Source organism: Bos taurus, chromosome 12, assembly GCF_002263795.3.
Source record: "Bos taurus isolate L1 Dominette 01449 registration number 42190680 breed Hereford chromosome 12, ARS-UCD2.0, whole genome shotgun sequence".
In the NCBI taxonomy this organism is placed as follows: domain Eukaryota; kingdom Metazoa; phylum Chordata; class Mammalia; order Artiodactyla; family Bovidae; genus Bos; species Bos taurus.
In genome coordinates, this window is record NC_037339.1 from 2,340,863 (window position 1) to 2,358,461 (window position 17,599).

The window sequence follows — 17,599 nt, forward strand, 5'->3', positions numbered from 1 at the left end:
AAGGGAGATCAGTCCTGGGTGTTGTTTGGAAGGACTGATGTTAAGCTGAAACTCCAGTACTTTGGGCACCTCATGCGAAGAGTTGACTCATTGGAAAAGACTCTGATGCTGGGAGGGATTGGGGGCAGGAGGAGAAGGGGACAAGAGAGGATGAGATGGCTGGATGGCATTGCCGACTCGATGGACATGAGTGAACTCCAGCAGTTGGTGATGGACAGGGAGGCCTGGAGTGCTGCAGTTCATGGGGTTGCAAAGAGTCGGACACAACTGAGTGAGAGAACTGAACTGAACATCTGAAAGTTCTTGGTTCACGCACTGTTAAAGCCTAGCTGAACGATTTGAGCATTTCCTTGCTAGCATGTGAAATGAGTGCAGTTTTGCGGTAGTTTGAACATTCTTTTGCATTACCCTTGTTTGGAATTGGAATGAAAACTGACTTTTCCAGTCCTGTGGCCACTTTTGAGTTGTCCAAGTTTGCTGGCATATTGAATGCAGCACTTTAACAGCATCATCTTCTAGGATTTTAAGTAGCTGAGCTGGAATTCCATCTCTACCACTAGCTTTGTTCGTAGTGATGCTTCCTAAGGCCCACTTGACTTCACATTCCAGGATGTCTGGCTTTAGGTGAATGATCACACCATCGTGGTTATCTGGGTCATGAAGATCTTTTTTGTGCAGTTCTTCTGTATATTCTTTACGCCTCTTCTTAATATTTTCTGCTTGTGTTAGGTCCATACTGTTTCTGTCCTTTATTGATCCCATCTTTGCATGAAATGTTCCCTTGGTATCTCTGATTTTCTTGAAGAGATTTCTCGTCTTTCCCATTCTTTTGTTTTCCTCTACTTCTTTGCATTGATCACTGAGGAAGGCTTTCTTATATCTCCTTGGTATTCTTTGGCACTCTGCATTCAGATGGGCATATCTTGCCCTTTCTCCTTTGCTTTTTCTTTCTCTTCTTTTCACAGGTATTTGTAAGGCCTCCTCAGACAGCTATTTTGCTTTTTTGCATTTCTTTTTCTTGGGGATGGTCCTGATCACTGCCTCCTGTACATGTCACGAACCTCTATCCATAGTTCATCAGGCACTCTGGCTGTCAGATCTAATCCCTTGGATCGGTCACTTCCGCTATATAATTGTAAGTGATTTGAGTTATGTCATTCCTGAATGGTCTAGTTGTTTTCCTTACTTTCTTCAATTTAAGTCTGACTCTGCCACAGTCAGCTCCCTGTCATGTATTTGCTGACTGTATAGAGCTTCCTCAGAGGGTATATTTTTAATTTTCTGTTTTTTTTTTTTTCACCTGAACAAAGTGATACATTGTATTTCTGTATGCTAGGAATTACTTTTGGAAAATGACACTTTTTCACTCCTCCAAAAAAACTCTATTGTAAATTTAACAAATTATCTATAGGATTTATATGCTGAAAACTACAAAATTATGATGAAGGAAATCAGAGAAGGTCTAAATAAATGAAGAGATATCCTGTGTTCAAGAATGAGAAGACCCAGCCCTGTTTGCTTGATTTTTTGGGTTATTAGCAGAATTCAGTTCCCACAGTCCTGGGACTGGCATCCGGGTTTCCTTGCTTGCTGTCAGTTTATACTTGTCTCAACCTTTTAGATTCCCCGGGCATTCCTTGGGGCTCATAGCCCCTTCCTCCATCTTTACAGCCTCTGACGGCACGTTGTGTCCATCTCAAGCTGTGAATCTCTTTTCCGTATCATCTCTCTAACCCAGCTGGGGAAGGGTCTCAGCTTTAGTGAATTATGTAATTATATTTGGCTCTTCTGGATAATCTAGTTTCTCTATTTTAAAGTCATATGATAGTAGTCATAACTCTGTAATTAATTTCCCATTTCTCGTGCAAGGCAATGCCTTCCTAGCTTCTGCTGTTAGGACGTGACCGTCTTAGTGGGACGGGAGTGGGGTTGCTCTGCCTGGCACATGTGCACCCAGTGGTGGCTGCCTCCCCTGCCGTGGCCTGTCAGTGCCCGTGGCATTGTTCAGTCATTCCTTCATTTGCGTGGTCAGCACCAAAATCAGGTGATGTGTAAGTCTCTTACATAAAGTAGTGTTTGCATATAATCTATATGCGTTCTCATGTATACCTTAAATCATCTCTAGATTGCTTATAATACACAATACAATGTAAATTAGGCTAGGCAAATTGGTGTTAATACAACAGAAAGGCTATGTAAATAGTTGCTGGTATGTGGCAAGTTCATCCTTTGCCTTTTGGAACTTTTTGGAATTTTTGTTTTTTCAAATGTTCTCGTTCTGCAGTTTGTTGAACTGATGGATATGAAGTGCTGACTGTGCATAGGTTTTACACAAGGTCCTTGTTATGTGTTTATTACAAGGTCCTGATCCAGCTACTTGTGCTTGGCATAGGCCTTACCTTTCGTATTTAATGGTTTTGCACGTGTTCCCTCTGGCTTAGCGACTTCTGTTTCTTTCTGCCACTGATCTGTTAAGACTCAAGGCAGACATCAGCCTGTTTGGCCCCTGGAGGGGTCGATGCTGCTGCACCTTCAGTTCCTTTGTTGCCATGATTATAGTGCTATTTACATTATGGAAATAATTTTGCTTGACATTTCTTTTAACTGATAGTCTGTGCATTTTCTTTAAGGGCAGAGAACGTGTTTTTTCAGCTTTGTATTTCTCATTCATCTGGTCCCATCACTTCATGGCAAATAGATGGGGAAACAGTGGAAAGAGTGGCTGACTTTAGTTTTTTGGGCTCCAAAATAACTGCAGATGGTGATTGCATCCATAAAATTAAAAGACGCTTACTCTTTGGAAGGAACCTAGACAGCATATTAAAAAGCAAGAGACGTTATTTTGTCAACAAGGGTCTGTCTAGTCAAGGCTATGGTTTTTACAGTGGTCACGTATAGATGTGAGAGTTGGACTGTGAAGAAAGCTAAACACCGAAGAATTGATGCTTTTGAACTGTGGTGTTGGAGAAGATTCTTGAGAGTCCCTTGGACTGCAAGGAGATCCAAGGAGAGATCAGTCCTGGGTGTTCATTGGCAGGACTGATGTTGAAGCTGAAACTCTGGCTACCTGATGCGAAGAGCTGACTCATTTGAAAAGACCCTGATGGTAGGAAAGATTGAGGGCAGGAGGAGAAGGGGACAACAGCGGACGAGATGGTTGGAAGGCATCACCGACTCAATGGACATGGGTTTGGGTGGACTCCGGGAGTTGGTGATGGACAGGGAGGCCTGTTCTGGAGTCCATGGGGTCGCAAAGAGTCGGGCAGGACTGAGCGACTGAACTGAACTGAACTGAGTGCAGTATGAAGCACACAGTGAACCCCTACTAACGGCTGACTGACTTGATTAATGAACGGTTGTTTTAGTAGTGGTGAAATGTCAACCTTCGAGCAGCAGTCAAGTCCTAAAGTGTGATGTAGGACAGGGACTCAGGTTCATCATCCTTGGTTCAGGATGGACAAGAACTAGTTCTGGGATCACGATCGATGTTTCTGTTTTCGAAGGCTGAGACAGGCTCGGTGATGCTGCATGGAGCATGTCATCACTTGGTGCGTTTTGCTACATGTATAAAGTTCCGGGCAGGAGCCTGGGCATTGGCAGACCTAGATGCTGTTTCAAGCGACCTTAGCTTCTCTTAAGGTGACCTGTTACCTATACAGTTGACCCTTGAACAGGATGGATTTGAACCACATGAGTCCACTTCTAAGTGGATTTTTTTCGGTTGTGAATACTATTATACTGCACAATCTGAGCTTGCTTAAATCTGCAGATATGGAGGAACCCCAGATATGGATATGGAGAGCTGACTATAGTCATACACTGATTTTTGACCAAGTGGGGGGTCAGTGACCTTAAGCTGTGTTGTTCAAGGATCAGCGTGGGAGGTTCTTCAGCTTCGTTCTAAAACCATTTGAGTCTGTGCCAGACTTAGTCTGTGCCAGGTGATTTAAACACAAATAAGCAATGGTCCCTATCTGGTAGGTTTATTCCACCTCTGACAATCTGTGATGCGTTTGTCTTTTTCTTCTTTAGAGCACACTTGGGAAGAGAGGTAATAACTTTTGTCTGTAGGAAACAGATAGTGCTTTTCTTTGGCCAGGAAGTAAATTTGAGACCCAATTACCATTTTTGCTTTTTGAGGTGACTGTATTTGTTTCATAAAGCCAAAAATACACCAGAAACCACTTTGCACTTTTGATGTCATCCTGTGTCTGGAAGAAGTAACAGTTTTCAAAGCCTAAGCTTCTTTGAACATTTAAAGGTGGTTTGAACATTTAATCCAAGACCAGCTGCCCCTCTCCCTCCTCTTTTTTTTTTTTCCTTTCTTCTTCTGTTAGTATTTCACCTCTTTTTTTTCTTCTGCATTGAGACCCTTCTAGGAAGTGCTAAATGGTAATACACTTAGAATCTTGAAGCAATTAAAAGAGAAGAGTTTGGTATTTCCTGTCATATAATTTTAAGAGGTAGCTTTTGTGTTAAATTAGTACTTAACATGTTACTTTTTGCTGTTTTAAAGCAATTTTTTTTCCATTACAAATGTCATACTAATCTCTGTCATTTCTATTCATGAATAAAAAACAGTTGCACAGAGCTTCTTCATTCATGAGTGCAAATTTTAGTTAAACCCGTGGTGCCCTATGACGCTGTGCTGACAGGCACAGAATACATAGCACAGATTTTGTTTCCTGAAGATTCATTGTCTATAGATCAGTTGATCATTTTTTTTTCCAGGTTGCTTCTTACATTGATGATGAGAAATTTTTCACTTCTGTAGAAAGCTATGGATTTTAATAAACCTCTGTCAGGACTGCAAACCTACCTACTCAATATCACTTTTTTATCTTGAACATCTTTTCCAGGAAAGATAGGAGATGATATTTGCCCCTACTCTTAAAAATAACTGCTGAAAATTGTAGGGCTGAGGGCAAAGCTTTTGGGACAATGAGTTTGTGAGTGATAACTTCTTAATACAATATGTTGGTCTTGCAAATTTTTAAGAAAAACAAGAAACCTTTTTATGCATTTATTTTGTTTTAAACCATTACGTATTCAGTAATTGCATTCACCAGCTTTCATTTTATGTTTAAATATTAGTGCTTCTTTTGTTATCAAGCATCTTAGCTTCCTCCTCCTGCATCCTGTCTGACTTGCCCTGTTTTTGGTATGTTTTACAAAATGTAAAGTGTAGTCTGGCTTTCAGAAGGCTGTTGCCAGCCTCTCTGATTTTATTGTTGTTGATAAATCAATTCCCACCATGAGTTAAAGGCTTATCGTGTAAAGTAACAGGGTATAGTGCTTCTTTACATTCAGCTTTTATAGAGAATTAGTTCATGCGTAATACTTTGGCCACCTGATGCGAGGAACCGACTCATTTGAAAAGACCCTGATGGTGGGAAAGATGGAAGGTGGGAAGAGAAGGGGATGACAGAGGATGAGAAGGTTGGATGGCATCACCGATGCAATGGGCATGAGTTTGAGTAAACTCCAGGAGTTGGTGATGGACAGGGAAGCCTGGTGTGCTGCAGTCCATGGGGTTGCAAAGAGCTGGACACGACTGAGTGACTGAACTGAACTGAATATGCATGACTGGGTGTGATTTTTACTGTAATGACTCATATTCTGCTTTGTAGAAAACAGTTATTTAGTTTGTCCAGAAATAGTTGATTTGAGAACTTCTGTGGATCCCAGTATTCTATTATTAGTTGTTATATTAGTAATGATAAATTTTTGAAATAGCTCTGTTCTATTAATATTATTTATTAGTCAGACTTGATTTACCTGGATTGATATGCTTCCTAAATTTTATAGTGGGCTCCAACATGAACATACTATGTGCATGCGTGTGTGTGTGCTAAGTTGCTTCAGTTGTGTCCGACTCTGTGTGACCTTACGGACTGTAGCCCGCCAGGCTTCTCTGTCCATGGGATTCTCTAGGCAAGCATACTGAAGTGGGTTGCCATACCCTCCTCCAGAGGATCTTCTCGACTCAGGGATCAAGCCCGTATCTCTTAAATCTCCTGCATTGGCAGCTGGGTTCTTTACCACTGGCAGCACCTGGGAATTATGTGCAATAGTATCTTCTTTTTCCATTAGTATAATTTTAAAGTATCTGTATATTTTGTTATAAGGCAGTTTTAGGAGTAGCAAGTTTATTTTCCATAACGATTGAAAGTGATATAAGTATGAATGATCTTTATATTAGCTTTAGAATATTTTTTATGGGTATACTTTTGAAAACAGAGATTGTTGAAATTCACTAACTTTTACTGTGAAGTACTAAGACAGGAGGGCCTGATGAGCAGAGTCTGTCCACATATCTTAGTGCCAGCTCTCAAAAAACCCTCTAATTACTTCTTGTGTGTTTGATTTCAAGCTTCCCTGCTGCAAGTGAAATTAGAATAAGTACAGAATAGGATGTCATCAAGGAGTTAAGTGGGATGTTATAGGTGTTTTCATGAAATGTGAAAGTAGATTTGAAATGACTACAGGTAATTTGTTAAGTGCATTCTTGAATTATTCTTATGGATAAGAGATGAGTAAAATGGTTTGAGAAGAGTCTGTCAATCTAAATGGCAGATTCTTTTTTGGGTGGTGGTTAAAATCAAGCTGGTTTTAGAAAAGGCAGAGGAACCAGAGATCAAATTGCCAATATCCGATGGATCATCGAAAAAGCAAGAGAGTTCCAGAAAAACATCTATTTCTGCATTATTGACCATGCTAAAGCCTTTGACTGTGTGGATCACAACAAACTGTGGAAAATTCTGAAAGATATGGGAATACCAGACTACCTTACCTGCCTTTCCCCCACTTTTTATAAGATAAATTGTTACCATTATTTTATTTATTGTGCTAGGTTTTTCAGATCACTGCTGATTCTCCTAGGGTAGTTTTACTATAATAGGTGTGAGCTGTTGTCTGTTGGCAGAGTTATCCTAATTACTTACATGTTGTTCTTTAGTTGCTAAGGGAAGGTGAAAGTGAAGTCGCTCATTCGTGTCTGACTCTTTGCAACCCCATGGACCATAGGCTCCTCTGTCTGAGGGATTTTCTAGACAAGAATACTGTAGTAGGTGGCCGTTTCATTCTCCAGGGAATCCTCCTGACCCAGGGATCGAACCCATACCTCCTTCATTGCCAAGTGGATTCTTTACCACTGAGCCACCAGTGGAAATCCCAGTTACATACATACTCTGATTATATTAATGGGTTTACAGAATGGAGGTGGTTGTGTCAAGATGGAAATACTCATTTAAAAATAATAATGAAGCTTTTTTGAAAAATACAGATGAAGTTTGAAATTTTAAGAAATTGTTAACATGTATAAGGATGTATTTTAGTGATTCGGAAAATTCTCATAGAACATGCTTTTTACAGTATTTTGACTACATTTTTCAGTAATCTTTTTCTTTATGTAGACCAGAGTCCTGTCTCTTCAAATGTTGCTACCTTGCCCAGTGTCTGCTCTTCGGAACAGTGTAGACTGGGGCTTGCCCAGTGGTGAGCTGGTGAATGTTTAACCGCCAGCTCTCTGGGTGAGGTGGTGCTCTGACCAGCAGCGTCAGCTGCTTCTGTCGTGTCAGTACTTCCAACATGGCAGGTTTTAACTGCTCATGTGATGTCAGTGGACATGGGGTAGGGGCGCTCTGGGCATGCGAAGCTCTCACAAAGCTGAGTGCAAGCTGGGGTCCGCATCCCATTGGCTGTCCCATCATTGCTGCTGCTTTCACAACTAAGATTGTGAATCATGAATCCCTTTATATTATAGTGTTATTCTTTTGTTGTAGTTATGACTAGATTATCACAAGTGCAGAATATTTGTGAGTATATGTCATTATCATGATAAAACTCGAATACTGACTTAATATAAGACTGTCGGTTTTTCTGTTTTTCAGTTGGGTGGAAAGCTTTGGACATGAGGGGCTTGGATTATTACTGGACATCTTGGAAAAGCTGATTAGTGGCAAAATGTAAGTATTGCTAATCATTATTTCCAGTTAAGCTACATTTGCATGTCCATGGATGATTCCAACACTGATATCTTTCATGCAGACAAGAAACAATTGTGAAGAAGAATCAGCACAAAGTCATACAGTGTCTGAAGGCCTTGATGAATACCCAGGTATGCACATAGGTAGCTGTATTGTTCTTTATTAGTTCTTACAGAAATTTTTATGAAGTGGAGTTATGTAATACAGAATTTGCACCAAAGTAATGTATTGCTTTGGTAAGCTCTTCAGTTTATAATGGAAAAATATTGAATTGTGTTGTTCTGGTTTTGTGTCAAATGAACTGTGTATCAACAGGAGATACTTGGGGATAAATAGACCCTCTTCTGCTGTTTCATTCTTTGTACACAGATTAATTCTCTTTTCCTCCTGTCCTTCCTCCCTACCTCAGTACCTCCCTGTCTGTCTGCGTTTTGGCTCCTCTTTCTTCTTCCCTTCCTTCCTTTTTAATTTTCAAAAGTATAGCATGAATCAGCTTGGAAGTCATACATGATTATTAAATATGATCTTCAGTAATACTTATTACCAAAGAATTAAGTTGGAAAAACTTAGTTTTTATAATCTAGGAATTTAAATCTTTAATGAAATTAATGTGAACAGATATGAACAGATCCCAGAGGTGGAGCAATGATACTTAATGCAAGTGCAGCTAATGCTTAAACAATGCATGTTTGAACTTCACTGATCCACGTACTTGAGGATTTTTTAAATAAATACATATTTGTACTGTAAAAGTATTTTGTCTTCCTTATGGTTTTTTTCAATAACATTTGCTTTTCTCTACCTTATTTTAAAAATATAGTATATAATGCATTTGACATATAAAATATATTAATCAACTGTTTTTGTTATTGGTAAGGAGTCAAGAGTAGGCTAAGTAAGTAAGTTTTTGGGGAATCAAGTATTATACTCAGATTTTTGACTGCCTGAGGAGTTGGTGCCCGTAGTGCCTGTGATGTGCAAGAGTAAGCTGTAATATTGAAACCAAATATAATATGGCTAATCTGCAGTTTGAATATTTAAGGAGCATACATTAGAAGAGAGAAATGGTTTTGCCCTGTACTGAAGTTCGGTTTCTCTAACAGTGTTTCTTTTCTTTCATACTGTTAACTGCAGAAGTTAGCTCTGTTCCAGGATGTGTCTCTAGCTCTAACATATAAATGTATCTACCTCCTGATCGTGTGCAAAAATGATAAGTGTTTTCGTTCATTAGACAGTGGGAGAGGAAATTTTACCTATGGTAGATGATGTGTGTTTTATGGCAAAACTGTATAGTTCTGATAATTTTTAAAAATTCATTTTAAAAATAAATCCTTAGAGAACTTCATACTTAAGTACTTGTTAAATTATTAACATTTACTTTTCTATTGATTAAATGCAGCAAAAAGTTACATTTTCTAATTATTTTTCTTACTGGACTATTTATGAATTTTTCATCATTTTCTGAAGCCTAAATTTCTGCTTTTAGCCAATGAAATATTTTTAACCTCCATGCTTTCTCTAATCAGATATAATTTCAGGGAAAATTTCTGTTATAGAAATCACAACCCCATTCTATGTTGAACTGATTGTTCTGTGACAGTTTGATTTTAGATATATTATGTAACTTAGTGAATAAAGGAATCAGACTGTTAATAAGGGGTTTCCCAACTGAGCCTGTAATGCTTGCTGTGGCGGCAGTTGGGGTGGGGGGTGGGACCGCCTAAAGTAGGAATATGAATTGGGAATATCAGTGGTGAAAGCTGAGTAAAAAAAACTCAGGAATGTTTTTTAAAAACCAAAGGAGTATTTGAATCATAATTTGAATTTGAGAAGAATGTCATGGTTAAAGTGAGGGGTTATATAGGAGGTAATATTCTTACTTGGTTTGAGATCAAATTGGAAAGAGAGTAAACTTTATGTGTTTATATTCTAATTAATATAATGTGATTTAATTGTTATAGTAGTGGATCATTTTGTTTCTAGTTTATGTATATGGAGTTTATATATAGTTTATGTATATACATTAACTATATTATCATTTGCATTTATTGCTACCACTCATGCTGATACAAATAAAAAATTACTAAAAAACTTTACTGGTACTTGGAATTAGTATTTTAATGTCTGAATTGTAAAGTTAATTGTATGTGGGATTTTTTGGTTAATTTTTTTTCCCGTACCTACTGTCAAATCTGTATAAAAGTTAATTGAATGATGAAAAATATAGTCTTTAAGAGAAAAAACAAGTATGATACCTATTATGAGCAAATCTAATAGCATTGCATGCAATAGAATACTAAATAGAAGTTTATAGTAGTTTTTAACTAGAAGAAAATTTTGATTATTTATGAGAAAATAAAAACCAAGATAGCTTTTGGTGTGTTTCTTATGGCACTCAGCTAGCTCGCCTTGTTCCTGAAGCCAGTTTCTTCCTCTTTGCTGCTGGGATTAACTCACTGTGGATAGTTATTCAGCACTAGTGTTCGTGTGTTAGGCATGCTACACAGGATTTAGGGGATTCACCTTCCCCCATCGAACACAACTTCAGTGGCCCGAAATTCCATCTCTTAAGTAATAATAGGCCTCAAGTAGAATGCAAATGGAACCTGGCACTGGTTCTCAGTTTAGAACGCGTGTGTTTTCCTATAATCTGAAGTGGATTCTTGACATTAAGTGGAGAGACATTCTCAGACCTTCCGCAATTTGCCATCATCTCTCTAACCTTATAGTAGCCTTTATTTAATGCACTTTGAATGCCAGTGCTGGTAAGTTGACTGTTTCTCTCACAGTCCGTGGGTTTTGTTTTATTATTATTTTTTTTTAAATAATCGAATGAGAAAAATTCTATAGAAGTATGAAGCAGTTCAATCTTTAGCTCTAGATACTCATTTGTGGTAATCTGGCCTCCTTCCAGTCTCAAAACAAGCACCGTCCAATATTCTATTGGCAAAGTCAAGAGAATATTGCCTGTGAAGAAGCTTTGAGTTCACAGGACGCTGGTGGGAACCAGGAGATCAGGGAATGCTCCCATTCTGATGCGGGAAGGGCAGGTGCTGGCCCAGGCCAGCCCAGTGTGTGGGAAGGGCAGGGAAGTGCTAGCCTCAGGTTATTAGGACAGAGCCAGCCTTTTGGTACTTGGTAATCAGTGGCTGATTGACTTTTTGAATTGGGTCTCAGTGATAATTTACAAACCTCTGACAATTCCCTGGAATGATTGTCAAGGCATGTTATAGTCTCTGGCTCCATGCCTGCTTTTCTTTGTTTCCAGGTATGAAACAGCTTCGGATATCACAAAAGTGAGCATTTCTTGGCTGCTTCTTTGTAAACATTTCCTTGTGGCCAACAGGATAGAGAAGTCACTTCAGAAATCATACCCTGGGGCCCTTGGCCCTTCTGTTTGTACTTCCTTCTTTTTACCTGTGTTCCTTAGACAGTGGTTTGAAGTGAGTGCAATATTTCACTACAATGTGAAGCTTCTTTAAATAAATGCCATTTACAAGATAGGAAAGATAAATAAGATTTCATAGCACTCAAAGCATTTGGATCTAAGATTGTTACAGATTTAACTTTGATACTGATGAGTGAATGAGTGAGTGAAGTCGCTCAGTTGTGTCCGACTCTTTGCGACCCCGTGGACTGTAGCCTACCAGGCTTCTCTGTCCATGGGATTCTCCAGGCATGAATACTGGAGTGGGTTACCATTTCCTTCTCCAGGGGATCTTCCCGACCCAGGGATCGAACCCAGGTCTCCTGCATTGGAGGCAGAAGCTTTAACCTCTGAGCCACCAGGGAAGCCTGGTGATACTGATATCTAATGCTAATTTTGAGTTTAATTGGGATTAAGGTCCTTTTTAGAGCTTGGTATTAATAGTAATTCTATTTAACTAATTTCTCACTCTTTAAAAGGATCCTCTGGGATGTAGCGTGAATAAATAGTACTGTTGTATTGCTTTCATTCATCCTCTGTTATTTGATACTTATCTCCCATAGATTGTAAGTGGGCCCTAAGAGAGGTATACATCTTTAAATCAAAATACTGAGTCGTTAATATAATTCCTTATTTTCCAGTAGGATGTGACATCCTAGCAGTAGCAAACAAACCTTGTTTACATTCAAAATCATCCCATTTATATTAATATTATGTGTTGTCTTTCTGATGACAAAATATCATTCTGATCAGAATACATATATTCTGCAGTAGTTTCTACATGGTATCAGCCCAAATCACCCTTCAGCTTCTGCCCATTTATGAACCAAGTGTTACTGTCTAGGCCTGCAGTGTGGAATGCGGTTATCACGTGCGGCTCCTGAGCCCTTGAGATGTGACCACTCTGAACTGAGATGTGCTCTGAGTGTGGAATACACATTGGATTTTGAATACTTAGGAGAAAAGAAAAAGTGAAAATATCTCATCAGTAAATGCTTTGTAGTGATTACATGTTGAAATGATGACCTTTTGGATGTATTGAAACGCTTCTATTAAATTGAGTTTTACTTTTTGCTTGGCATTTTACGTAGTGCCAGGGGTTCACACTGTAATTCTCGGACAGTGCTCTGTGGTCCTGTACCTCCTACCAGCCTGCCTTCCCACAGGAGAGTTCCTCCTGTGCATTTTGTGTGTGCCTATTGGGGATCTCAGTATTCCTCACTGCTTTTCCCTTTCTCTAGTTGGCCACCTGCCTATCTAATAATTGTCAGTTATGTTGCTGAAAATTACCTGTGAGCGGTCATCTGTATTTGATTGATTTTTTTAGTTTTTAATGTAAAGGGAATAGTTATATGAATTTTTTTTAGAATGTTATACATTCTTTATATTTTCTCACTTTACTACATGTACGAGTATAGTTTCTTATAAACATTCTTTTAATAACTGCATTTTCTTACCACTAAAATTTAACCCTTTTTCTCCAAATGCTGTAGTATGGCTTGGAAAGAATTATGAGTGAAGAGAGGAGTCTTTCTTTGCTAGCCAGAGCCATTGATCCTGAGCAGCCTGGCATGATGATGGATGTGGTTAAGCTCCTTTCTGCAGTGTGCATCGTAGGGGAGGAAAGCATGTAAGTCTCAACTTGTTTCTCTCGTTACACAGTAATTTAATACAGTTTGATTCAATAATGTTTTCATTATTCTATTTTAGTCTAGAATTTATTTTAAATAAATGAAGTATACTTAAGCAGCTTATTTAGATTCATATTGGCTGAACAGAAATGAAAAATTTTTTTCTCGTAATTGATACAGTAGTTAAGGACTGACATGTTTCTATGAAAAATGGATTTCTTTATTATTTTTAAACTGTTTTGAACTCAGACCTTGAATAAATAGTCTAAATGAAGACTTTGAAAAATATACAGATTGGTTCTGTTTCTTATGATTTTTTTCAGATAGAAGTATTAGTGAATAATTGATACTGTAATGGTTGAGGGTAGAATGTGTTGACCATAAAGTGTATCGTAAAGTTTAAACTTTAAAGACGTTATCTACAATTTCTAAAGCTGTAACTAAAAAGCCATTACATGTATTGAAAGATAAAGATAAACCTTTTGTCTTTTTAAGGAAGATTAGTGTTCTTATTACAAGAGAGCATTTAAAAATTACTTAAAATGCCTTTTATATATGGTAAAGATATTCAAACTGAACAACCAACAGAGCAAACAGAAATGGCCTTCTGACCTCCTAAGTGTGGGCAGAGCCCTATGAGTGAAACCCCCAGCACACATTGGAAACTTGTCCATGGGGGGCCTGTGGGTCCGCTGACTGGAGCCCTGCTCAGCTGGACTTTGCTGGGGAGGCAGCAGGCACCACGTGGCTGGTGCCCCTCCCTGGATGAGGCCAAGTCTGCTGCAGTCCCAGCTGCAAAGCCATGCGTGCAGCTTTAGCACTCTCCCGTTTTAAGAAGGCCACCCAAGGGTGAATTTAATGTAGAAGCATGGTGTGCCTCCTCTGTGCTCCCCTCGCCTCTCTTTCTCTCTGCTCCCTGTGTCTTCTTCCTCTTCCCCCTCCTCCCCTGCGTCCTGTGCCTTCTCTTTTCTCTTCCTTCTTCCCTTCTTGTCCTTCTCTTCCTTTATCCTCTTTCTCCTTTTCCTCCTTCCTCTTCTACTCTTTTTCCTTCACTTCCATATTACTTTTATTATTTCTTGACTTCAGATAGATTGTTTAAATGATGTAAAGAACTGTTAGGACTAAAGTGTCTATGTCCACAAACTGAGATTTTACAGTATACCGGGTACTGTTAGCATAAGTATTCTTTAAAGAAATAGCAAGTATATTTCTTACATAACCACCATTCTTTATATTTGACTATAATTACTTACTGCTGTATGTGTTTGGCCACCAGAAGTTCATTTACTTACACTCAAGGCAGAGTAGAGTTGTAGTGATTAAAAGCAGTCTGGATCCTCATCCTTGCTCTAGCACTCTACCATTTAGTAGATGTGAGACCTTAGACAAATTGCTTAACCCTTTTCTGCTTCAGTTTCCTAACTTACAGAATAGAATAGCAATAATACCTACTTTATAGAATGACGTACATTAAAACTAGCTAATATTAATATTTATAACAGTTTATATAGTACCTGATGTGTAGTAAGCACTATATAAATGTTTGACAAATAAATATGATCATAGGGTTATTATGAGGAATAAATGAATATTTAACATGGTTTCTGCTTGATATGTGCTATGTAATCAGTAAGACACTTATAAAATGTTACTGCTTGCCTAGAAGTAGTGACTCTGGAGCGTAGTAGGTTAAGCTACTAATTTTGAGTTACTTGGGTTATTTGCTGTTTGCAGTTTAATTTGTAATTTTCCAATAGCCTTGAAGAAGTCTTAGAAGCTTTAACATCAGCTGGAGAAGAAAGAAGAATTGACAGATTTTCTTCTATTGTGGAAGGTCTTCGGCACAATTCAGTTCAGTTGCAAGTAGGTTTCATGTTTATCATTAATATATTTTGTAAATGTTTACTGACTGACTTATATTTAATAATAACATGTAAAACTGTTCAGATCAGTTCAGTCACTCAGTCATGTCCAACTCTTTGCGACCCCATGAATTGAAGCATGCCAGGCCTCCCTGTCCATCACCAACTCACAGAGTTCACTCAGACTCATGTCCATCGAGTTGGTGATGCCATCGAGCCATCTCATCCTCTGTCATCCCCTTCTCCTCCTGCCCCCAATCCCTCCCAGCATCAGGGTCTTTTCCAGTGAGTCGACTCTTTGCATGAGGTGGCCAAAGTATTGGAGTTTCAGCTTCAGTATCAGTCCTCCTATCGGAAAAATTGAGAGTTTTCATGAGTAAAGAGACTGAGGTATACGTAGAGATGTTCAGATATTTTAAGTGCTCCCAAAACATCATGTTAGATTGAAACATTATAGTACCCAAGTTACCTATCTAATATTCATTTAATTTTTCTTTCTTGACACAATAATTTTATTGCTATAATTTTTGTTATAGCCATTGCTAATCAAACGTGAGTATCTTTAAAGAATTATTGTAGCCTGATTTCTATCTTCAAATTTTAAAAAATCTAATTGATGTGGTTGGGACCTGGCTATAGAGAATTTTTAAAGATCCTCAGATGATTTTAATGCATAATAAAATTTGGAAACTGAGGTTGCTAATAGATATGAAGTAAATCTGTTTTACACTTAGACATTATAGTTTTAAATTTTATTTTAAAACTGTATACCTTAGCCATTTAGTTGTTCTCAACTTGGTAGGAATAGAATAGCCAGATCTTAGTGTTAAATTAATAAAAATGAGCACCATATTTGATGACAAATCAGAAAACGTTCACTTAGTTCAATCGCTCAGTTGTGTGTGACTCTTGCCAGCTTGCCAGGTTTCCCTGTCCATCACCAACTTACTGAGCTTGCTCAAACTCATGTCCGTCGAGTTGGTGATGCCATCCAACCATCTCATCCTCTGTCACCTCCTTTTCTGACTACCTTCAATGTTTCCCAGCATCAGGGTCTTTTCAGAGGACCTGCTGTTTGTATCAGGTGGCCAAAGTATTGGAGCTTCAGCTTCAGCATCAGTCCTTCCAATGAATATTCAGGACTGATTTCCTTTAGGATGGACTGGTTGGATCTCCTTGCAGTCCAGGGGACTCTTCTTCTCCAAGAGTCTTCTCCAACACTACAGTTCAAAAGCATGAATTCTTTGGCTCTCAGCTTTCTTTATAGTCCAACTCTCACATCCATACATGACTACTGGAAAACCTTAGCTTTGACTAGATAGACCTTTGTTGGCAAAGTAGTGTCTCTGCCTTTTAATATGCTATCTAGGTTGGTCATAGCTTTTCTTCGAAGGAGCAAGTGTCTTTTGATTTCATGGCTGCAGTCACCATCGGCAGTCACTTTGGAGCTTAGGAAAGGAAAGTCTGTCACTATTTCCATTGTTTCCCCATCTATTTGCAATGACATGATGCAGTCAGATGCCATAATCTTCCTTTTTTGAATGTTGAGTTTTAAGCCAGCCTTTTCACTCTCCTCTTTCACTTTCATCAAGAGGCTCTTTAGTTCCTCTTCACTTTCTGCCATAAATGTGGTGTCATCTGTGTATCTGAGGTTATTGATATTTCTCCCAGCAATCTTGATTCTAGCTTGTGCTTCATCCAGCCCAGCATTTCACATGATGTGCTCTGTATAGAAGTTAAATAAGCAGGGTGATAATATACAGCCTTAATGTACTCCTTTCCCAATTTGAAACCAGCCTGTTGTTCCATCTCTGGTTCTAACTGTTGCTTCTTGACCTGCAATACAGATTTCTCAGGAGGCAGGTCAGGTGGTCTGCTGTTCCCGTCTCTTTAAGAATTTTCCACGGTTTTTAGTGATCCACACAGTGAAAGGTTTGGTGAAGTTAATAAAGCAGAATTAGATGTTTTTCTGTAACTGTTGCTTTTTCTGTGATCCAGTGATGTTTTTCATTTGGTCTCTGGTTCCTCTGCCTTTTCTAAATCCAGCTTGAACATCTGGGAGTTCTCGGTTCACATACTGTTGAAGCCTTGCTTGGAGAATTTTGAGCATTGCTTTGCTAGCATGTGAGATGAATGCAATTGTGCGGTAGTTTGAACATACTTTGACATTTCTTTTCTTTGGAATTTGAATGAAAACTGACCTTTTCCAGTCCTGTGGCCACTGCTGAATTTTCTAAATTTGCTGATATATTGAATGCAGCACTTTCACAGAATTAACTTTTAGGATTTGAACTGACTCGCCTGGAGTCCCATCACCTCCACGAGCTTTGTTAGTAGTGATGGTTCCTAAGGCCCACTTGACTTCACATTCCAGGACGTCTGGCTCTAGGTGAGTGATCACAGCATCGTGGTTATCTGGATCATTAAGGTCTTTTTTTGTATAGTTCCTCTGTGTATTCTTGCCATCTCTTTTTAATATCTTCTGCTTCTATTAGGTTCATACTCTTTCTGTCCTTTATTGAGCCCGTCTTTCCATGAATGTTCCCTTGGTATCTCTAATTTTTTTGAAGAGATCTCTAGTCTTTCCCATTCTGTTGTTTTCCTCTGTTTCTTTGCATTGATCACTGAGGAAGGCTTTCTTATCTCTCTATGTTATTCTTTGGAACTTTGCATTCAAATGGGTATATCTTT

The 17,599-nt window shown here is 38.7% G+C and overlaps 1 protein-coding gene across 1 annotated transcript in view; it reads left to right on the forward strand.

The window, feature by feature from the left end:
* DIAPH3 (diaphanous related formin 3) overlaps window positions 1-17,599 on the forward strand; it is a 563,614-nt gene that overhangs the window by 160,029 nt on the left and 385,986 nt on the right. The window contains 4 exon segments of the mRNA NM_001192614.2: window positions 7,893-7,967; window positions 8,050-8,119; window positions 12,909-13,045; window positions 14,804-14,909. Of these exon segments, the coding sequence (NP_001179543.2) occupies window positions 7,893-7,967; window positions 8,050-8,119; window positions 12,909-13,045; window positions 14,804-14,909 (388 nt within the window).